Source organism: Larimichthys crocea, chromosome IV (assembly GCF_000972845.2).
Source record: "Larimichthys crocea isolate SSNF chromosome IV, L_crocea_2.0, whole genome shotgun sequence".
Classification (NCBI taxonomy): domain Eukaryota; kingdom Metazoa; phylum Chordata; class Actinopteri; family Sciaenidae; genus Larimichthys; species Larimichthys crocea.
In genome coordinates this window covers 1,941,055-1,965,369 of record NC_040014.1, presented here as the reverse complement: position 1 = coordinate 1,965,369, position 24,315 = coordinate 1,941,055, and the positions used below count along the sequence as shown (strand labels likewise).

General features: G+C 39.9%; 1 protein-coding gene across 1 annotated transcript in view; it reads left to right on the top strand.

Moving 5' to 3' along the window:
- Positions 1-423: 423 nt before the first annotated feature.
- The window catches only part of lpar1 (lysophosphatidic acid receptor 1), a 32,975-nt gene continuing 9,083 nt past the window's right edge, over positions 424-24,315 (top strand). The window contains exons 1-2 of the mRNA XM_010741844.3: positions 424-916; positions 17,592-18,347. Coding sequence (XP_010740146.1) covers positions 17,609-18,347 — 739 coding nt within the window. The 5' untranslated portion in view covers positions 424-916; positions 17,592-17,608. The remainder of the gene's footprint in view (positions 917-17,591; positions 18,348-24,315) is intronic.

The following is a 24,315-nucleotide window of genomic DNA, read 5'->3' as shown; positions in this document are numbered from 1 at the left end:
TCTCTCTCTTAACAAGTTACTGAGAAAGAAAAAAAATGTGTTTCCAATTAGACATTGAGGGGAAAAGAACAACTCTGAACTGCGAACACTACAAGAAATGTATTTGGTAACGTGGACGTTTACATCATGAAATATCATTTCTTTATGAGATAAGTGGGGAAAATGTCCGTTGGCTGAATTAAATGCACTTGTTGCTGCATCTACTTTCACCTGTCTTTGTTCAGACATTGAAAATCCAGAACTTTAAAGATAATGTTACTCAAGAAAACTCCCCTTTTTATGGATTTGCAGTGAAAAACTTTATCACGTTTTAAGGGGGGAAAAAAAGGTTGAAATAAGTTAAATAAGATTTCCAAAACGTTCAATGCCACTTCACTTAAACTGGTCATTTTTTGCAGTGCGTGCGTGTGCGTGCGTGTGTGTGTGTGTGTGCGTGAGTGAGTGACGTCATGTGCAGACAAAAGTCCTCTCCTGCAGAGTGTGTGTGGCAGCCGGTCGGTCAGCGAAAGAGAGAGAGAGAGAGAGAGCTTGGCGGAGACGCCGCGCCAGCGCAGAGAGGCACGGAGACGCAGCAGAGAGCATCACGGCGACTTCGTCTGGGGGAAAAATAAATAACACAACTTCAGAAACAGGGACGCACTTGTGGGGGTGAAAAAAAAAAAAAGCAAAAACAAAGGAGGTATTGCTTTTCTGCACGGACATAAAATGAAAGGGTTACCTGGCTTTATATTGGATTTGGAGTCTTGTGTTACACCGCTGCGACTTTGACACCAGAGTTGCGCAGGCTGAGTCTCTAGGAGTTGTCTGTTGAAGGAATTTCAGGCACCCCGAATCAAACTTGAGCTGGACATCAAGGAACCAGTCAGGGAGTAAGCTAAACCACCTACCCACTGCTCTCACTGGAAAAGAAAACATTGTAAGTATTTGTGCTGCGCCTTGAATGAATCCTTCCAAACAGAAAACAAAAGTTTTTGGCTTCCTTAATCTTTTTATGCATGCATGATTTTGGCATCTTTACATAATCAAAGTATACCTGCCACGTAGACGTGGCTAGAAAGCGTTCTGTTCAGATAAAGGCTTTGATGGCATTAGCAGATGCCTGTGCGCACCGTTATTTCGATAGGAGACGCTCGGTTGTGCGCTATAGGGGTTGAGAACGAGGGACGCAGCTGGAATGAAGGACTTGTTGCGCCAGAGTTGGGCTCTTTATCAAACTCTTGGATTGGAACATTTGTGGAAGGGAGTGAGCGGGAAAAAAAAAGGGATCAAGCGGGCGTTGGGTCTGGGCGTAAAAGTTTGACATCTGTGTTGATTTTCCACGCTGATCTGCAGTCAGAGAAGTTTTCTGTTCGGTTTCTTCAGTGAACCTTCTTCGTTCTCCAAAATTCATCCAACTGGAAATACTGGTGTTGTGCAGTGTCAGTGCTTGTACGTGTAACTTCTAAAACATGATGACCGTGCCAGCAGCATATTGATAGTCCTCAAACAAACAGTATGCGCGTTGATGCTGGCAGCAGGAGTCAATACACCGTGCTGTGCCCTGGAATAAGGCCTTGACATACAACAGCAATTTGATGAACTAAGTTCACTTCTCTTCATGCTGAACTCTCTTAAAGATGTGACACACCGGCAGGACTGATGATGTGGTCTGGTCCTTCCATCAAAACAGGATCAGAGATGATAGATGATTAGATGACCTCACCTGCAGCAAGGATGGAGGCAATTCAAGAGTGGGATTTGAGCAGATGGCCTGCGATTGTTTCTTATTTTTCTTTTGGGACAGAAATATAATGACATAAAGTTGAACACAGCAGCAGTCTTTCAACATCTAACATCAATTATCATTCCTGCATCTGTGATACTTGATTCCTGCATCTAGTTCAAGTTCTGGTCAGCAGCTTTTTTTGTTGTTGTTTCCTGATCCTGATAAATCATGTGGAAAGCAATGATTATTCATTCTCCTGAAAGATTCATAGGATTACCAGTGATGTTTACCTGCAAAGTTTGAGGAGTAAGTGGAATGAAAGCTGTGCATCCTGGATAAGAATCAGTCTTGTTTAACAACATCTTAAACACATGTCGTCTTTTCTGGCCAACAAAAGATCTAAAGCAGGATATCTCAATAAGGCTGTTTTGAAATTTGGTATCTGTGTTCCCAGAGGAGACTTTTGTCATTTCCTTTAGAGAGAATCTGATGAAAATGTTTGTTTGTTTATGTGTGTATTTGACAGATTCACATGTTGAATTTAGATGCTTTTGATGACCTTTAACCTTTGAGTGCCATCACCAGTGCAAAACGTTCTGTTGGCAATTTTACAACTCTTGTCCCCTCTTCATTTTTTTTCCTCAGCAACCCTCCAAACTTTCCATTTGTATTTAAACTCTTACTCTACTTAGCTCCCAGAAGGGAACACCTTTAAGACAAATGCTCTTTGTTTACTAAGACAAAACAAACTAACCTAAAACCAATGACCGGATTACTGTGAGATGTGCTCTGGATAGTCATTATCTCCCATTTTCCGTTTCACATACATCTCCACATACACCCAACATTCTAAAGGACTGCTGTAAAAACAAAAAAAGTCAAATGCCTGTTACATGCTGTCTTTGCCTTTTTGATGTTACCTAATTAATACTCAGCTGGGGCTCAAATGGTGTGTGTGTGTGTGTGTGTGTGTGTCTTTATGCGTGAGTATCTTGTGTTTATTTGTGTATTCACTTAGATGGCAAGAAGACTGATTACCTTCCACCCACTGCCACAAACCTCAGGGGTTCTTTGATGCTATAGTGTGTGAGTGTGAAGAGCTTTTACACGTCTGTCTATCAGGTCTGTAGCTTTCAAGCTGTCCTAATTATAAAATCCACATTCTTAAAATAATGTTTCATGATGTGGCACGTGTTCACTTAAAACTACAAGACAGTTTTTTTATTCCAGCTTGAGATATGGGAGGTTTTTACCAGTTCTAATTTCCTCATTTGCATCTTGCTGTATGAACCGCTGTAGAATCTCACACATACTGACTTTAAACAAGACTGAGGCACGTCCAGCAGCTACAGCTGGAAGTCAGATAGGGTAACTAGAGCAAGATAAGACATTTAAGTGTTTCACTTTGGACATGAAGAAATAATATTACTTGATATTGTGAAATTCTTTAGAAATAGCTGCAGCCTACTTTGTGACCTGACCTTAAGTTTATCTAGTCATACATAGTTTCTGTTAAAAACAGTCTCACAACAGTGTATTTGCACATTTGAATGACCAAAAGTAAATAAAGACAGTTTGTGGTAGGTGTACCTTTCTAGCAAAAAAACACAAACCCTTTTACCCATATCCTAAGATATAATTCTTGCTGCAACTATTAACAATTCAACATATCTAAATGCACTTTGAACAGCGTTTAGCCACAAGCATGGCTAGTGCAGAGTTACTAAGTGAAAAGTTTAACTGTAGAGTTTCAGTCTCTTCCTGTTGTCTCTTTTTATCTTTTGGAGAGAGTGAAGAGATAGCAAATAGAGAAGATAACCTTTTCATAGGAAGCAACCTGCAAGAAATGATGCTGTAACATCACAAGTTTTAATAAACTATATTTTATCTCATGTACAGTTTGAGTCTACGGTCATCCAAACGTATCTTAAGATGTGTGAGATGTCACCCTGAGCATGACACAGCAGCGCTCCAAATATGGAGACAGGATAGTTCTCAGGAGCTTAGTGGTTTCCTCAGTAACCGTGGAGGCTGTGCAGCCTATTAGTTCTTAAAGTTCCCCCCTGATTGATAGATTTGACAGAGTTACAAAAACAGACCTATCCAAAGTTATTCCACACCTTGTGAGATGCTGAAAAGCAAAACAAAATTTGAAGGGATGAGTTGATGCCTCTGACCTTCTTATTCAAGCTAAACAAAACTCCCACTGCAAAGACTTATTATCTCCCCCGAAGATGACTGTTTTATGTTTCCCTGCATGAGCTCTGACATCCGTCAAAAGAAAGGGTCCTTGAACCATCTGTGTTGTGATTACTGAAAGCGCGATCTCGCCTCCCCCTCATCTGGGGACCTGCATTCCACCCATTCTTCATCCTAATGTCCAGATTGTTTCCACATTCATGCAGGTAAAACAGTCACATTTTGTGAGCTACGGTGGCAGTAATGAAAATTCCTTCAAAGCCATGTGAACAGGGTTAGGTTATTAGTGAAACAGCTATAGGATATTAAAGAGACAAAGATTTGTTTTATCGTTGTACCTTTACTTACTTTTACATGCTTGTTTGTGGAGCTTCTCAGTACAACCATTGCTTTCTAATCTATGAGTCATTTCTTTGGAAAAATGCAAATGTGTCTGTCTTCAGTTTCTGTTGGAATGTGTGAATCTGTGATCTGACCGCAACTTCTTCTTTAACTGCTGATCGTGACCTTTTGCCGATCACATTGAACATGCATGACATACCACAGTGCAACTCTGGTTTTGATCACACTTTTAGTTTGCAGTAATATGGGACTTGGAGTAACATGGAGGTGCATCATTTCTTTAATCATTAATGTTTGATATGTATGATTAGGACTGATGCTGGTTTCCAAAAAAATAAAAATAAAACCCTAATGTTAGGATTTTAAAGGGGCATCAGAGGGTTATGGATAAACTGTTCTGGTTGTCAAACCAACTTGCTGGTTGACTGATTTGATTTTATTTCATGGCTGACAAACTCCTAACTCATCTGTTCTGGCTTTTATGGTTTACATTTACATAAATTAGCTGTATGTCCTGCTTTTGGGCATTTTAATGTTGTAGAAAAGCCTCTATTTCTTTCATTTTTTTTATCTTAGCTAATTTAAAAATAAACTGGTTTTGACAGGAAACTGTTCTTATCAGTTTGAGGACACTACTGCCATTGTATGTGTGATGCACAAAGAAAACAGTCTAGAAAAGTGGATATTTGACATGATTATCTTAGAATGAGGTTACTTTATGTTCTGAGTCATGATGGAAATTGTTTATCATCACTGAAAAATGAGTGCTCTAAAGGAACCTCATGTCACAGTCAAATAAAAAAGATGATGAGAAAGACATAAAACAGAGACAGCAAGAGAGAAAAGCAGACAGACACATACCCACTTTCCCACAGTTTTGTAGCCAAACACTAGTTTTAAGGTCTCAGCATACTGTACCTGTTGAACACCATTTACTTCACATACTCATGCCGAGTGTCAGCAATGTGTACATACTGCTGCGCTGTCATCTTTGTGGGATGTGTCATTGCATCCCAACACTGTAGTTAGAATTGTGGAAAGAACACCAGATATCCACCCAGAAAGTTCACGAAATTTAGGTGAAACCACATATGTCTTTGCTGAATTTCTGTTAGTTTTGTTTAGTTGAAATGAAAACGAGTTCACTACAGAGTGTCTTTACTGTGAAATATAGGTGACACATACAATACCTTAACAGAACATGGTGGTATTCCCGCAGCTGGAACAATAACACCAAATTCACTGACTGAGAGGCAGATGAAGACATATCAAGATTGTATTTCCATGCAAGTTAGAAAAAAGGATTTTGGTCAGTGACCAACTCATCAGTGTAGGTCACATCACAAGCTAAGCATCAATGAGCCACGTGCAGTCAGAGTGACCACAACGGTCAAAATGACGCAATTCCAAAGGCTCGTGCTGATGCACGTCATGTTTAGAAAAAAACAGTGTTGCCCTTCTGCGATCACTCCTTGTGCCCTGCTGTTAACTTGCAACTCCTCATTACACGTCTTAATTCTGGTTTGTGTGTGTGTGTGTGTGTGTGTGTGTGTGTGTTAGAGGGGTGTGGGTTCAAATCATGTCAAGGATGTCACGTCAGTCATGGGAAACACACACACACACACACACACACACACACACACAAAGAGGAACCAAAATCTGCAAATCTGCAAGAATGAGGAAATCTTTCAACCCAGTTATATAACGATAATATCCTTTAAATACATACCGTAGGTCAGGACACTGTTTTTAACACTACCCCATGTAGGGTTTTTCCAATGGGCCCAGGTTGGTCTCTGTCTCAAGCCGTGATAATGCTACTGACACTTGCACTTCAATTTGAGGCTGTCTATATTCACATCAGGTGAACAGTGTAGCATTTAGCCCACTGCAGTTCATCTCATCTGAGAATTAAATCATCATTTTGTCAGTGCAGCTTTTTTTTAAGTTTCATTAGTGAAAGACCTCCCATTTCGTGTCCTTGTTTTACAGACGGCACAGTTGTTTTGGAAAAGCGTTGGCTTTTTTTTTTTTTTTTTTGGCTCAATCTGTAGTGAAAAACCCTGTGATGACAAAGCGAAAACATGTGTTCAGAAATATCTGCAAACTTCAATTCATCAGATCTTTTTGTTCCAGTATTCAATAAGATTCCTCCCTTTGGTGGGACAAAATGCAGCCAAGTACTCAGAGGTCCTTGAAGAAAACCTGCTGCACAGCCTCAGACTGGAGCGAATATTTACCCTGAAACATGACAACACATAAAGTGCACAGCCAAGACAACACTGGCGTGGCTTCAGGAAAAGTCTGAATGTCACTGAATGGCTCGGCTAAAGCTGGGACTTGAACACCACAGAACATTTGTAAAGACTTTCCGAAGCCACCGTATCTGTTTTTATTCCCTCTTCTTATTCTCTTCCTTTCGTGAAGTACTTGGTGCAAAAAGAAATAAAGCTTGCTCGCTTTTGCCCTTCAGCCTGGTCTTCAGCAAGTGAAACATGTGCAGTTGGCCAGAGGTCAAGAACATTCCACTGCTTGGCCATGAAAACTCCTTGGTCGCCTTGTGTGTGTGTGTGTGTGTGTGTGTGTGCATGCATTTAAGGATTGAAGATTATAGATCGTCCAGCTGTATTGTCCCTAAAAATGTTTTTTCTTTGAATAAGTAGATTTCCTTTAACCCTATCACACTTTTTGTAAGTATGTGAGCATTTCATTTACATCCAATGCACTACATTAGTAACTGACAGTCCAGAACATTCAGTGATGAATTTGAAGAACGTTTTCGAGTCAAACCCCGAAATCTCTACAGACCGCACTGACGCAATACAATATTGCATCTGCTACGGTGATGTAATCAGTGGAATCTGTCTCCAATAGTGTGATTTCATTAGGGGGTGACTGAACACACCCAACAATAAACTGCAAAGAAACCTGTCACATGTGGTAGAGGCTGTTTATCTGGCCCTAGACATTGTTAAATATTTGGAGAAGTTGGGGAGCATAATGTTTACGTGTGCATGTTCATGTACAAAATAGCGCCTTTGACTATATTTATATAGGATACATTTTTAAAACATTTTGGGAACACTGGATTATCCTTGAAACACTACAATTAAGTACAGACAAGTCCTGATCTCCTCTAATACCCTTTTCATGACCTATTTCTACTGACCATTGGTTTACCTATGTTGGACCCAAATCCAAATGTGTATTTGTGTGTTAGTATTTACAACACAACACAAGATACAAATATAACTGGGAGGCATTCATTAAAACATTGCCCTCTGCCTCCACTAGTTCCTAGCAGCTGCACAAATACCTCTAAGTTTTGGTGTGAAGTGGTTTACCTGTATTTGTGTCACACAGCTTATGCTTTTGTTGTTCTAAACTGCATTTCTGAGGGCTTTTCCAGGATTAATTTCCTGAATATATTTGTTTCCTGCTATTTAACCCGAAAACCTGCTTTACCAAAACATGTGCAACAGATCATAGCAGAAGGACCTTAAAGGAAACAAGCTTATTAGATGGACATTTGCAAAATGAAAGGGTGTGTTAAACGCTATACTCCGCAAATAACCCATGAGTTGGATTTCAGTTGTCACTAGGCTTTCCCAAGCTATGATCCCTGGAAGGATTTATAGCCAAATTAAAATCGCTTTCATGTTATTTATGATTCTGGCTCTTAGAAATAAAACATTGCTTTCGGTGGCTTTGGACAAACCAGAAGCCACTACAACACCCACTCAGCTTGTATCTACAGAGTTGTGTGTAATTTGGCAAGTTAACTCCTTCTCCCGAGGGAATAAAACATTATTTTGTCAGATTAAGTCCAAGAGTAAATCCTCCAGAAGGGCTTCTGTTGGTGGTGTGATGAAATGTTGGTCCTTGAATCTTCTGTAGCGTGGTTTCCGTTTTTTGATAGTCGCTGTCAAGTTAGATTAGATTTTTTTCTGGACACATGTTCTTCATGTCTAGTCAGGTGAAATATATAGTTAATAAGAGTAAAACACATCCTGTTTAATTCTATTTGATTCATTTCGATTTAGTCTAAGTGGATTTAATGTCAAATCAAGTCTAATGTTGTTGCCACAGAAATGTTTTGGTTCGTTCTCTGCATGGCTTCAAACCCTACCAGGAGCATTACAGCATGCCAGACTTTTAACTTGTTCGGATTTGGTAATTTTTCCTTGGTTTACAGTATGTGCTTCTACTTTGAGTAAGTACGCTACATAGTTGCTTTCCTTTTGGCTCTTTTTTATGATTGGAAGTTAGCAAAGAGGGTTTTATTTAGAAAATCGCAAGGATTCTCGGCGGAGCAGAGGGGAGAGATTTTTTTTGGGACACTCCTAAAATGTGCTGCAGCACTTCTGGTGGCATTTCAAACATTGACTAGAATGACAGCAATCATTTCTGGGTGCGCCACAGCTGTGCCCAGTGGAATTTAGGAGTAAGATAAAACACATTCTGTTTGATTGCATTTGATTAATCTTGATTCAGCTTGATTCAATTCTGTCAGATCAAGTCAAACATGGTGAAATATGGTGTAGTCAGGTCAAAGCAAGCATAAATGCACTTTCCATGTCGAGTGAAGTCAATTATGGTCTATTTTATAAAACTATCAATGTTCTATTGTATTAATTTCTGTTCAAATATGACCTTGTTTGTTACATGTATCCCATCTATTCACTTCTATTCTTAGCCAACAAATGTAATGACTGAACATGTGTCAGTTTGGGGGCTTCGTGTGCTGAGATGTTAGTGCTTAAGTGGTTGGAGGGGTACGAGCCATGAATCAGCCCGTCACGGCTGTAGTCACACATGACTCAACACCAACTCTCAATCCAGCCCTTGTACTGAGCTCTGCCGCTCCACTGCAACTGTTTGAGAGTATGTGCGAGTGTGCGTGTGGTTTGTGTGCACTCGCCCATGATGTTAAAGAGAAAGTTAGAGAATGAAAGCCTATGTGTGTGGTTGTGTTTGTGTGTATTCTGGGTTGTAGAAGTCCTGTTTCTCTGCTTTCTGGGGAAACAATGGGCACATTGTGTGGAGAGCTGGCAAAGAGGAGAGTGGGGGAGACTGAGGAGGAGGAGGAGGAGGAGGAGGAGTGAGGTGGAGAGGAGAAGAGGAGACAGGAGGGTAAAGCTGAAAAAAGGGAGATAGAAGATGAGAAGAAAGGGGTTAAAGGGAAAGGAGCAGAGAGAAGAGAGGAAAAGAAAGAGAGGGGAAAGGCAGAACAGAGTTAAGAGGAGAGATGAGAAGTCAAGGACAGGGAAGTGTGACGTTAAGGGGAGAGGAATAGAAAGAAGACGAAAAGAAATAGATACTGAGGTGATGAAGAGAGGAGCAACTGTGGAAAGGGAAAGGTCAGGAGAGGAAAGAAAAATAGTAGAGATTTGTTGAGAGGGGATGAGGGGTTAGGATAGATGAAAAGGAGAGGAGAACATGAGGAGAGGGAAGAAAAAGAAGGAAATCAGTGTGAAAAGGTTCAAGGAGAGCTTAGGAAGCAGGGAAGGAGGCAAAATGGGGGCAAAGGGAGTAGAATATGTGGAAAGGAGGACAAGTGAAAGCAGATTCTATGAAAAGAGGAGTGAGTGAAGAAGTATGGAAAGTTAAAAGTTAGAAGTCTTCTCAATTTCACTTGTCATTCATATAATATCCATGTCGTCACAACAGTGCCAAGTGGGACTTTGTAGATCAGGCTCACATTCAAAATTGAAATCTTTATACTCTGGCTGCAAAAGAGTGTAGCTCATAAATCATCTCAGTCTGCACCGAGATGCAAAGTAAATCAGGATTTTTTAAACCAATGTGAGATAGGAGCCCTCCAAACTGGAGGGTAGCCGGGATCCAGAACTGGCATACTGTATCATGTCCTCGACACCTCAGTTATTTCGTGAAATTCTTTATATGAAGAATGTCTAAGGTCAACTTGACTCAAAAATGATGTCAGGTTGGTATAGAGCAGGGGTGAGGGGTCTTGACCAATGCATTGTGGGATTTGTAGTATGAGCGGTGGAAGTGTGATTTATCGGCGGGACATAAATAATGAAGACATGAAATTATCTCATGGGCCGAATTGAGTTTGACATGTTTGGTATCTGACTGAGAAAGATCTATTTCTTAAAAGTCAGTGCAAACGCATGGATGTATAACAAGAAATTTGACACATACATTTGGGCAAATAAGCTAAGTGACTGGCTAATGTGAGCTACTGGCCTAAACTAAACAGGCAGGGCTAGTTTCACTCCAAAGTAGAGACTCCAGACAGTTTGCAAGCATTCAGTGAAGAGACTTTCTATCACTTTCAGATGTTACGTCCATCACTCGTAACTCATTCACATCAAAGTCTGGTTTGAAAAATGCTCCACAGCTGAACTTCAAACACCAATTTGGGTGATCCATTTCATACACTAAAAATAGTTATACATCATTCAAAATCATCATCATTACCCCAAATGTGTACAATGGAATTAGTGTTCAGTATGATAATTTATGCAGAACTGTAATCACTCTTAGATGCCTCGTGACTTCTTATGAAAATGAATAATTCTTACAAACTACAGAGCCAACAATTTAATGTAAAATGCTTTGTTGATGAAACGCAGGGGCCATTTCCTGGACAATAAAACATTGTCTGAACTTTACCATCCAGATGAGCTTCATATGATCATATTTTCCTGAGTACCAAAGCCAGAAGATCTATTCTTCTCTGCATAAACATAGAAAATCATCATAAAACCTGCGAAACTATATGTTAACATGATAGCCTTGAGCACTTACGTTTCAAAGTCAACATTTCACAAGTCAGTTTTATCATGAATTTGCCTTGAGGGGCTTTACAATCTGACACCCTCCATCCTTAAACCTTCAGTATAAATAAGGAAACCTCCCTGAAAAACACATATAACAGGGAAAAAATGGATGAAAACTCAGGAAGAACAACAGTATATTTACAGTATGTACAATCAGGATGACTATTATAGATAGATCGTAAACATATGAAGAATATGTTCATACGATCATATGCTCATATGATCTGAGAGGATGTTGGGCAACTTTCAGGTACCATCAAACAGACCTGAGCCACATAATCTACTCTCCTCCACCATGAAGACTTGGAAAGAGGACAGACTACACAAACACACTTGAGGGAAACCTGAAACCACACAATTCACACAGACAGGAGAAAGGAAACAAACACACAGAGGGAGAGACAGACGGGGACAATGTGCACACAAGGGAGAGAGAGACAAGAGGAGAGAGTCTCCTGGAGGACGAAGATCCAAAACATCTGGAATGAGGTACAGATGGCCAGGAAAGAGAAAGAGTTCCCAGGACCGCCGATGGTCCAATACAGAAGAAAGAAGAAGTGAAAAGTGAGGAGAAGTAGCAGAAAGCAGGGAGAGATTGGAGAAGAGAAGGAAAGATAAGCAGACAGCCGTTGCACACAAATAGAGTTGGAGAGATTCAAACGTTGTCAGAAAGTTTAGGTGAAAAGATGAGTTTGGATTAAAAGACCTTAACAGAGTAACACTGTCTGAGATCAACAGGGATATTATTCCTGGGATAAAATGCAGGTTTTAGGGAGACCGGACGGGTATGAAGGGCCATGACCATAAAAGTCATAAGAAGAACCTTAAAGTTTGATGTGGTTATGAACTTTTGTACACAAGTGAGTTCTAGTTTAACATTTTATCAAAATAGTAAAGAAAGAGCATTTTCCTTGAAGAATTATGTCAAATACTGTCACTGTCATCTTTTAATTAACTGTATTTTTAATCAAATCTTTGTGGAATATAGCTGAGCATAGACTACCCCACCTGAGAATGCCTAGACACATTAATAAATGTTCTCTAATACAGACTAAACTTTCTCTCTGCATAGGAATAACATGTCAAACCTGAAATTCAGTGGTGTTTCTCTTAAAGCTGTATTCCTTTCAGCACTGTATTAACAATAGCAACCAAAAGGTCGGATGATAAATTGTTGAGAAACTAAGAGCAGACTTTTAGTTTAGTGACTGTCAACTTCTTTCTTAGCGTTGTTCTGACTGGACCCAGCCAGTTTATCTTAGTACATGCTGAAGCAACAATAATAAAAATAAAAAAAAAACAGACAAATTTACACGGAGAGTTCAGAAAAGTTATACAGAAGAGAGGACTTGTGTAATATGTACAACCCTGTAAACCATACAAAACACTAAGAACAAGTATGAATTTCATTGTTTTAAATATTTTATAGTGGCAGTAAATAGATAAAAATGCAGATAATAATGTTTGCAATAATAGAACAATAGACTCAGTCACGTTAGGATGGTTGGAGTGATAGGGCAGGGCCCACTGTTGATCTTAGATTGAGGCTTCATGCAAAATACTGAATGCTAGATCAACATTAGATTTTTTTTATCTCAGGTGCTAAGGACATGGATGTGACCTCCAAATTAAACCATAAAATAAGTAATTTGTCCTCTAGAATGACACATTGCTTTCTGACATGATGCCGGCATTGCAGGATGACACCGTTTGTCTGATTCTTCTAAAACCAGATCACAAATCGGTTTTATGATCTGATATCGTTATGTCGATGGTTAGGTTAGGCCTAGGCACAAACACAGACTTGGCTAGGGTTACGGAAAGGCCATGGTTTCGGATAGATTTACTTCTTCGTTAAGGTTGCAGTAGAAATCATGTGGTTACGGTCAGGGAACGGTTGTGGTCATGGTTAAAAGAAACCAATGTCAAACGCGGTCTCCCATGATAAAGTCAGACCTTTTGTTGACCCGTTTATCCTCCCATGCCATCTATAATAATGTCATGTTACTGCCTCCGTTGCTACTGTCGTAATTACTATGACCACTAGAGGATGTGAAATAATGCCGTTTTTTGAAACGTCACATTTCTTTCACATTCAGATGATGGATCTTCTTGTTTACCCTTTCATCTGTCTGTCCACCTCCTTCTTCAAGAGCGTCATATCTTCAAGTCATGGTCAACATTTCTCAGGACTTTACCAAGCTATCCCAGTAGTTGGTCATGCTACCATAAAATGTGATTATAAATATTGTGTAGCTGAAGAAATATCTCATCCTGTGAGGAAGTGTCTCATTATGTTTAGGTAGGTTTAGGTTTGCTCATATCAAACAACAGATGAATTGTGTGTGACTGTAACAGTAGAAGAGAGACTACAAGTGGGTATGTGTGTCTCTGTTAATTAGGCATATGTTATGAATATTCAGCCCTGGTGCTGATGCTTGAGTTATGACCTCACTTGTATGGATTCCAGGGTGGTCCTTTCATAGCCAGTTAGACACACACACACACACACACACACACACACACACACACACACACACACACACACACACACACACACACACACTCTCTCTCTCTCTCCACACAGCCAGACTTTATCACACATTACTAACAAGCATAAAGAGAGTGTGTCGACACACACTCAAGCACAGCAAGCATTTTGTTCCCTGTCTTTAACACCCGGGTCTCAACACATTGTACACACACACCCAAACTTTCCTCTCTTGCTCTCTCACACACACACAAAAACACACACAACTAAAATGCTTCAACAACTTAGTCATCCAAACTTTCTCTTTTATAGTGCACATACACACCCAGGTGCAAGAACACAGAAATCTAAAATCCCCTCTTTCTGAGTCCTCTTTCTTGCTCAATCTTTCCCTTTTACAAGACCCACCCACCAAACACACACACACACACACACAATGACAGGATCTCTCTCTGCAGGCTCCAAGGGTCTGATGAAAGTGTTGGGAATGTGTACTGAGAGGCCACTGACACTTCCTCTACTTTCTAGTACTGACGACTCGCCTCAGGCATCTAATGCCCTGGTGACTGCTCCCTCCAGACATTTAATGGCCGTAAGCCTCAGATGACAAATACAATAAATGGGCTTTCATCTGTGGTGGTAGTTATCAACAAGGCTCCCTTGCTGTGGATCTATCCTGCATTAGGGTTGCTGCCTTCACTCAGCTGCTCTTTTCACTGCTTCGTAATGGCTGGAGTTACTAGTTTCTCTGGATATAAGTATCAGTTAAAAACCTCAAAATTGCATGTGGGTTTGATAACCTTAGTTGGAAAGTGATTAAATAATTACCGCAGATACTAAAGGGGAAGAGGAAAAAGGAACAAACCCATCACAAACCGGAAACGGCTGCATTCTGTGCACCATCTAGCAAGTTTGTTTCCAGAACATTGACCTGTGCTCCATTCAGACCCTGTCATGGCACAATTTAAGCATATAAACATGTCCGGAGATCTGCTCTTTTTTATGTTATTATCTGACAAATGAAAGTAGTTACCATAAAACCTTGTTAATATGTACATTTAAACAGTTTTTGCATGCTGTAATGAGTCCGCCGTCGACGTTCTGGAGCGTAAATACAAGTTAATTTGAGTCTTCCATAGTCTAAGTTAGACAAACCAAGTCTTTTTAGTAGTTTGTGTTTTCCCAGACTGTGTTTCCATGCTGACCTGCAGTTTTAGGGACACCAAGAGGAAAATCTTTCATAAAAGACTGAAAATGTGGAGAATTCTCACTTGATTGAGCTAAGTCAAAATTCAGATAAACTGGCATAATGACTGAGTATTTTGTCGGTACATTTCAAGTGCATTAGGAAGGAATAATGGAATAATGGCCAGGGGATAATGGCCAGTATGACCATGATGAATGATTACAGCAAACAAAAACTGTTTCAGTCTAAACACAAGCACTTGACTCTTGTTTTAAGACACACTTGAAAAACTGTTAAGCCATCCTTTAAACGAGGCGTATTATTCTGTGTGGTCTTAAAAATTAAATAAAATTGCATAAAGGACTTGGAAACCTTAGCGACTGATAAAATATAAACCTTCAGTATGTAATGTGTGGTCCTATATAATAATTGCTGGCCAGTGTTTATTTTTTGACGTGTCTCCTCCGAAATCAAAATGTAGAAATTAAGCAGATACATCCAGCACATCTGGCCAGACGGTATTAGCAATAATTCAATACAGCTAATAGAATGTACCATTGCTATTTCAGTGAACAAAATAGCATTTTACAGCCACTCCAAGCAAACATTTCCTCTTATCGGGCCGCCTCAGGAAATTGAAGATATAAACAGAGGTTAGAAAACCGTTTATTTAATTAATTAGGACTTCCTTTATAATGTTATTGGTGCACTATGGTGAAGGAAAATAAAGATGCTGTACACTGCCAACATTCTTAGGCAGTCTACTGTATAGTTGATGGGCAGTATTGCTTTTGGCTTGGATTAGGATTTAAAATGGGCTAAGTGTAGAATTTATAGCATGGATTTCTATGGAATAAAAGCACAGTCAGGGACTAAATTATGGGTTATTGCTACCGGCAAAACCCTCTACATTATGTAACATGTTTTGTATATCATGACCATCAAAACAGTATTACCAATGAGATTTAGTACTGCTTTGCAGTTGAGGTGCAGGAGTTGAAAAATATTTTTGGCAAACTTCAGCTTTCATAGCTTTCAACACTGACTCATTTCCCAGGAGTATCCCTTATTTTTCATGTGAATTTTTGAGAGGTGAAGGTTGTGATAGTTTTTCCAGCGTTGTAAATTAGTTCAAGAGAAGGAGGGAAAAAATCCTTCATGTTTGCAGTTTTGGCGGACTGGAGATGTTTGCTGTGTCACTGCAGAGGGAACAGTCTTATTAGAGTCAAGAGAGTGGGATTTCACAAAAACACTGGCCTCTGACGCAAAACTTCTAATACTTGTTCTTTCATTCCTCGTCCCCTCTTGTTTCTGCAGTTGCTACACCCCTACACCCTCTAACACATACACAAACACACACACACACTACACTCTACTCTTGCCCTGAGGTCCTGTTTCCGGTCTGGGGTGTATGAGAGAGACTAGCCAGCATCTGTGTGGGACTGGAGCTTATTACACACACACATGTTCCTGTGAGCATTGTTTATGTGTATGTAAGTTTGTGCAACGTGTGAGTGTCATGTTGCTGCTTAGTTTTCTCAGTTTCCTGTGATGCGTTTTTTCTTTTTCTTAACCAGGAACACTTATAAAACTCCACCAGATGGAAAAAAAACATGTTTCAGTTTCATATCACACAGGGGTTTATTCACACGGCACACACAGATACATACACACACAGCAGTTGCACGCACACAAGCAAGCAAACATGCAGGCAGGCACACGGACACATACACACACCCCTTGTGTAGTGTTGACTTGTAGACAATATAAGTTTTGTTCCAACAATCGTTTTTAGACCTTTTGCTCCCATAAAGCTACTGTTCCTATTTTAACGAAGGCTACTTTCTGTGTGTGAAATACTCAGGGCACCAGACCCACACACACACACAAAACTGCCTACTAATCACGTTGAGTCTAAATCCAAAGGGGATTTTTGTTTTTCCATGTTTCAGGAATGAGCTTAAGTCCACCTTTCCTAAAGCACTGCTTTGTGTTTGACGTTATGAAAGACGAAATATATGTATTTTCCCGGAAAGTACAGATTAACTCATTTTGACTGAGGCATAAAAATGTGCTCAGAAAATGAACACAGAGGCAGTTCTGTTTAGTATAGACAGATTTTGTTTTGGAGCCCTAACTGTATTTAAATACATCCACCAATTTTCTAAGTGGTTGTTTAAATACACTTTCTGACATATAATGTGTATATCAACTGATGGAAAATGCAAACGAATGCAAATTATTAAACTTTAAGCGACAACCTTGTAGTCCAGATGTACAAATGTTGTTGCTTTGTTAACTGTAATTTTGGAAGATTAAAATGCATAGGCCCAAACTCCCACACAAAAACATAGACTGATATCAATATATTAAATGTTAAGTAGACTGTACTCATATAGTGCCTTTCTAGTCTTCAATACAATTCCTAAGAAAACCAACCCAGCTAATCACTTTGGTTTTTACAATTCATTTACACAGTAATGCAATCAGATTAAAATTCATAAAACCAAATCATTGGCTGAACTACCTGGTTATTCATTGCAGTGTTTTTCCCATAGCTTATTTTAATCTAGCTTTTGTGATCTTCCAACATCACACGCTTGGCTTAAATATAAACTATGGTTCAGTTGCCAAGTGGAGGAAAACAACCAGATGTGATCTCCTGTAAAAGTGTTTTTCTGTATTGTTTTTGTGTTACAGACCAGTGGGTGTAAAAAATATAAACTCTGCTTTTTAAAGAAATTCTCTGGTACTTCTACATGTGCCAACAGATTACACTGATGACTGATGACAGTGTCACCTTGTTCAGTTAAAATATCAACGACCTGTTTTAACATTTAATCTCTTTCCTCCTCTTAGGAAGCACCACTGCCATCATGGATGAGGAACAGTGCTACTACAATGAGACCATCGCCTTCTTCTACAACCGCAGTGGCAAGTACCTTGCTACTGACTGGAACACCGTCAGCAGGCTGGTGATGGGCCTGGGCATCACCGTGTGCATCTTCATCATGCTCGCCAACCTTCTGGTGATGATCGCCATCTACGTCAACAGGAGATTCCACTTCCCCATCTATTACCTGATGGCTAACCTGGCAGCTGCTGACTTCTTTGCTGGACTGGCCTACTTCTACTTGATGTTCAACACGGGACCAAACACGAGGCGTCTGACTGTTTCAACTTGGCTGCTGCGCCAAGGCTTGATTGATACCAGCCTGACGGCGTCTGTGGCCAACTTGCTCGCCATCGCCATCGAGCGCCACATCACCGTGTTTCGCATGCAGCTACACACGCGTATGAGTAACCGACGTGTGGTGGTGGTGATTGTCATAATCTGGACCATGTCTATAGTGATGGGGGCCATCCCCAGTGTGGGCTGGAACTGTATCTGTAGTATTAAATCTTGCTCCAACATGGCGCCACTTTACAGCAACTCCTATCTTATCTTCTGGGCAGTGTTTAACCTTGTGACTTTTGTTGTCATGGTGACACTATATGCCCACATCTTTGTCTATGTACGCCAGAGGACCATGAGGATGTCACGGCACAGCTCTGGACCACGACGCAACCGAGATACCATGATGTCCTTGCTGAAAACCGTGGTGATCGTGTTGGGTAAGGAAGCGATATATTGATATCTCTGCCTGTCTCTCTGTCTGTCTGTCTGTTTGCTTGCCTGGCTGCTTATCTCTGTAGCAGTGAGTTTGAAATGAGTTTGAAGTCAGTAGCAGCAGCAAAACAATGAATCTGTTGATGGGTCTATCTGTGAGGCTGTATCATTCAGGACTGAGTCCAAGCACAGTGTCCGCCTAGCACGACTGTAAGCCTCAAATACATAATCTCAGCCAACCCTGTCACCTACAAGTCACGTTAATGTGCTGTGATTCTGCATAAGCAGTTGCAATCGGTGGCTGGTGCCAAAGTAGTTCATATGAGTAGTTATAATATCTAGAAGATACAGCCGTCTCAAATGGAGAAGTGGGATAGATAGAAATGTTGCTGCCAATGCACTTTGATAGATGTGGGTTGTTGACTTTGTAGAGGGTGTGTTTTGTACTTTTTCACTGTAAGCAAAATCACTTTCCTTATTTCCTGAAGAAAATGAAAGTGGAGATGGAACAGATGTTCACTTTAACAAATTTTCCATTTTGACAGAAACCTACTTTGGTGGGAAATGCGCCCAACAACATCCAGGAAAGGTTTAGAGGAAGGTTAGAAAGGAGCCTGCAGGGAATCTTCATGACATTCCCATACAAGCTCTTAAACTAAACTGCCCTAGAGTGGACTGAAATTGGATTGTGTGTATACCTTATTACTTTATTGATAAGACAAGCTCTAGGCACCTCAGCCCTCAGCACAACTCCCTTAGATAAAAATGATGCCCAAACATCTCAAAATAAATTGCGCTAGAGTTATCCTTCAATGTAGTATTGTACTATTATACGGTCCAATTTTTTGGTTGTTAACACACTGATGCAGCACTGCTCCCTTCTGATGAAACAGCGTCTGTTTTATTTCCAAGTCAAGTTGTGTATGTTTGACAGTTTTATATCTAAGCATTCAGCAAAGATATGTTTCCCACTTTGCAAGTGTCTAGGCCTCTTCAGTGCAATAAAACAGGCATTTCTCCTTTTCAGTGTGGACTCACTATAGAACAGTAGCAGCAGTAGTTGGAGTGTGAGTTGTGGGAAAAAGACTTCTTACTGGCTGGAAGCAGGATATGTTGGTCCTAGACAAAACATACCAAAGGATTCCATGTGATTCATCTCCTATGTGCTGTGTTATCTCATCCTGTTGCCTCTGTTGTCTTTACTTCAACCTTAATTCAAAGCAGTAGACAGCAGAATGTGCTCTGCAGCCTACACTATCTATAAAACTGGAGAACATAATTTTTCTGCTGCTTAGAGATGCTTTGTTTGTTTCTACTTATTTAACCTGTCTCGTAGTTTGGCAGGTTTCCAGAAAAGAGGTGGTTCCGTGTCTCATCTGCAGACAATTCTGTGCCTCCTAATGGCTATAGCTTGCAGATATATGAATTAAATGAGCATGTGAGTTAATTACCCTTGGTTGCACGGAGTAGTGATTAGAAGCTGAAAGATAAGACTACATCCCAGAGAGGAAAGCACAATTGAAAATTGGTTGTTATCTTTTTCTTTGTCATTGTCATCTTCTTTCTTGATTCATTTAATCGTCAAATTAAAGATATCCAATGATTTGTCTCCTTCTCGGGAAAGTATGACATGCATTAAAGGGAAACTTTGGTGTTTTCCAACCTTATATTCACATATTTTTGTATGACTGAGGCAACAAGTCTTGAATTTACTCCAGTACTGAGTTAGAGTGCTGCAACTGGAAGTCACGCAACAAGCTACAACATAATCTTAGTGGGAAAATGTACACAGTCAAAACACGTCATGCTTTCTTGCATCAAGCCCTCACTGGCCCTCAAGATTTCAGAACAAGTATTCTTCTTAAGCAAGACTTGGTTACAAGCACAGTGGATGAAGTAAAAGGAGCAGAAATCATTAAATTTCTCTGTAGGGTCATGTGTCAGACACTTACAAGAACATTTGGTCAGTGTCAAAAACAAGGACTTCTAATATATTTTGACTTGATGTATTCTGCAGCCTGTTTTGCGGCTGCATGCTGCAACAATCTCACTCAACACTAGTCCAAATTCAAAAATTGTTGCCCGGATTAGTCTCTTAAATCAAACAAAAACATTTGAAAATAACGCTGACAAGTACTGAAGTTATCCAACAATATATCTCTGTAGCAGTGAGTTGACATCTTCCACTCTTTTTCCATTGTATAATGGTTGAATGAAAGTTTAAAGGTCCTTGTGTCATTGCAGCTGCTTCTGTCCTCTCTTAATCAGTTTCTTTTGCCACTACAAAGAAAAATGTACGTCATCCAATAACTGCTACCATCCCTTTCATAAATCCTAAATGCAAACATGTTCCAAATGCTCAGAAGTGATTTCATCCTAAAACAAACAGATTAACTCATTGTTTGAAATTAAACAAACTACGTCATGCCCTATATCTCAAGAGTTTCTCAATATCAGGCTCTTCCAGTAAAAAGTAAATGACGTGACAGTCTTAGTTTATAGTTTACAAAAGCTTTACTTTATCTAGAAATGGATCTAGAAATTGAAGGTTTTATGTAAACACAAACTACTTTACTACATGCTGAAAGAGGGAAGTGAAATCACCTATGCTGAAAGGCCAAACTACTGCTGCTCTTTGGCTGAAACATGGCTTCCAAAAGGGTTTATCTGACTACTGTAATTTAAGGAAAGTTTTACAACTTTTAACAAAAACATTCTCATTTTTCTGGAATATAATGTGGCAGAATGTGTTTATGCTTAGGCTGATCTACAATGGCAAGTTTGGTTTATTTATCTATGGCCTGCCATTGATTGATAGAGCCATTTTACAATTCAGTTCATCAAATCTTACTATTAAATATTTGAATCATTATCATTTTGAATTCCTGAGCAAATCACGTTTGTTTCTTTTTACTGACACCAAACCCTTACTGAGAGTCTTTTGAGCAAGGGTGTGATGTGTTTTAGTTCAGTCTGGAATCCACTGCTGTTTCAGTGAGGTCATTTCTAAGCACCAAGGAGGATATAAAATACCGGGAGGTAGTTGCCTATTTCAACTGGGTATACAGCACAGTACCCTTATTCACATTTGTTGGACACCTATCTCCCGTTTCATTCAGAGCAAAACAAAAAAGGTCATAAGTCATTCTGTCTCCAGCGAGGCCAAAGTTGCAATTGTGTTCTGGGTTTTGATTATGTTCGACTTCTTCACATGAGTTGACAGGAAAGTAAAGCCCACAGCTATTCCCCGTCCAGCTCCTCATCTGCTGAACAGATGATAATAACTGCTCCCCTGCTGCCTGCTGTCCTCTCCACTTGTCCCTCTCAGGATGCTGTAAAACCAGCTGGTCACACACTCTTGCACTCATGCATAAATTAGGTCACATATAGTACATCTACATTTATACTCTCTCACACTCAAATAACCCCAGGCTGAATAAAGTACAGTGGAACACGCGATTGGCTCCATTCACATAAACTCTGATGTACTCACTTAGTCAAATGATGGGAAAGTAAAACCAGAACCTGGCTTGTACTTGACTTGTTTTGCCAAAGACAATAGAGATAGACACACACGCATACACATGTGGAAATAGCATTTAAGCACGCACATGAAAACAAAAACATAAAATCCTTTTTACTTTTTGACCACTAGTAGTGCTTTAGAGCAATGGTTTTACAAATGATGTGTTCTTGTGCATGTACTGTATACGAAGGACTCAGACCCAGACAGTTGTGAAAAATATATGCAATATTGAATAGTACATAATGTACAGTATTAGCACATATAGACGCATATTATGCCTACAGTACTCATTACTGGATGTGAATGTGAGTGTGAATGGTCGTTTGTCTCTGTGTGGCAGCTCTGTGATGAACTGGTGACTTGTCCAGGGAACAGGTGACTTGTCCATCCCCATGTGACCCTGATAAGGATAAGCGGGTATAGAAAATGAATGAAATCGCAATGTTGGCAGAGGGGCACAGTAGAAGGTCCGGTGACTGACAAAATTTCAACAATATGCCAGCAAAGACAAGGAAAAAGATGGCCGTCAAATGTTTTATGAGAAATTAAATTGAGTATGTCTCACTCAGTATGTCACAATACAAAAAAGGATGCCAGAATTGCTGGACTATTGGCATTTTTTATACTTCCAAATGTCCATATTGACCTCAGAAATCCAGAATCAGACTTCAGACCTTTTTAAACTTTTCACTGGGAAGAACAGTTTCCCTGGCTGAGATATTTCAAACCAGGTAAATACACAGACATGCAAGAAGTAAATAGACACCTTTAATTTGAATTTGAATGAAGGTGTCTATTTACTTCTTGCATGTCTGTGTAAGTTTGTGCAGTCATGGCTAAAAATCTCTACTTGCATTAGAACGATGCCAGGTTTATGAACAGCTGGTGCAAATGACTATATGTATGATTTGTTTCTGGTTACTAACTAAAGTTCACAGTCTTGCTTAACAGTTCAACCACTGGTGCTTCTCTGCTGAAAAGACAGTTTGAATGACCCCAACAGAGATTCTCTTCATCACTCTACAATGAGTCAACAGCACTGTCAAATTAAGCATGACCCTTGCTCACTGTGTGTGTGTCTGTGTGTCAGGTGTTGGCTCATGTAAGGGTCTTCTGTGAATGATCTGATTATCTTAAAGCTCATGGTGCTGTATGCGGTTGCATCGTCAGACAGTGTGGAGCGCCAAGACATACCATCGCCCCCAAACACATGCACCCAGATGCCATATCACTGACTTACATTTGTTTCAGAATCACAATGTATAACCAATCAATGTTCATCCCAGGAACTGACTGTCTTTTCTCTTTGCTAGCACAATGCATGTGACTGAGAGCAGAACCAATCAGAGCTGACTGCCACCCTCCAATCCGCTGTCAGCTGCAACTCACAATTTCCTGTGTGTATGTGTGTGTGAAGCACTTAATGCAAGAAATCACCGTTCACAGTGCAGCTTTTCTAATCACTCACAACGGCAGCATCTGTGCTTACGAATCCTGTTTCAACGGAGTCAGTTGCTAATTTCTGGCAAACTCTTAACTCTGCTCAAACATTCACAGTCACATTAAATGCTGCCAGGCACCACGTCTACACCATGTTTTACTTGTTCTTTTGTCTTTGCAAAAAAGCCTGGATTTGTAATCCTCAACCCTGCCTGTACGGATTTTAAAAAATCCTAAAGAAATTTGTGACTGCTGGTTTGCTTTTGGGACAAACATATATTTTTCCCCATCACAATAACTAGTACATCTGTTTTGTCTGTGACCTTTTGTCAGAATTTGAACTCATTAAATAAATAATGGTTATAAAAAATAGTTATGTAGGAGTAGAGCCTCAGTGATACATCAACTGATCAACTCTTTTTTATTGATTTTAGCCGAGCTAATCTGTCTGTATTGTCAAATATGTTGATTTATAAGTAACAAGAAACTGCAGCAGACATTTCAAATATATAGTAATATTCTACAAAATACATACCCTGTTTCATCGTACTTACCAGAATCTGGTGGCACCAAACTGCTAGCATGATGTAACCGTATACTGGATAGGATCAGACTGGTATTATTTTAAAAGATCAAGAACCAAAGTGCCGCTTTAAATCAGATGCAATTTTAGAAAATTGGATTTAGAATTTGGTGGTAAGTGGTATGGCTGTGGCTGACAGTCTGGATTTGATCTAAACTGTAACAGAACATAACAACACCAGTCTTTTTATTCCAAAACAGTCAGGGGAAAAAAGTTTTAAAAACAGAAATCTCAACACCTGGATGTGAGTCACTCCTGGTGACCAACAGCCCTGCAGATTATTTCAGCCTGTTTTGTGAACAGAGGAGAAAACCTTCATTATTGCCATTTCAAAGACCTCACTGTACTTCCAGTCAAAAGCGTGTTTCTCTTAGCATTATGTCACCGTGACACCATCACCAGACTCCATCACTGTGTACACCAC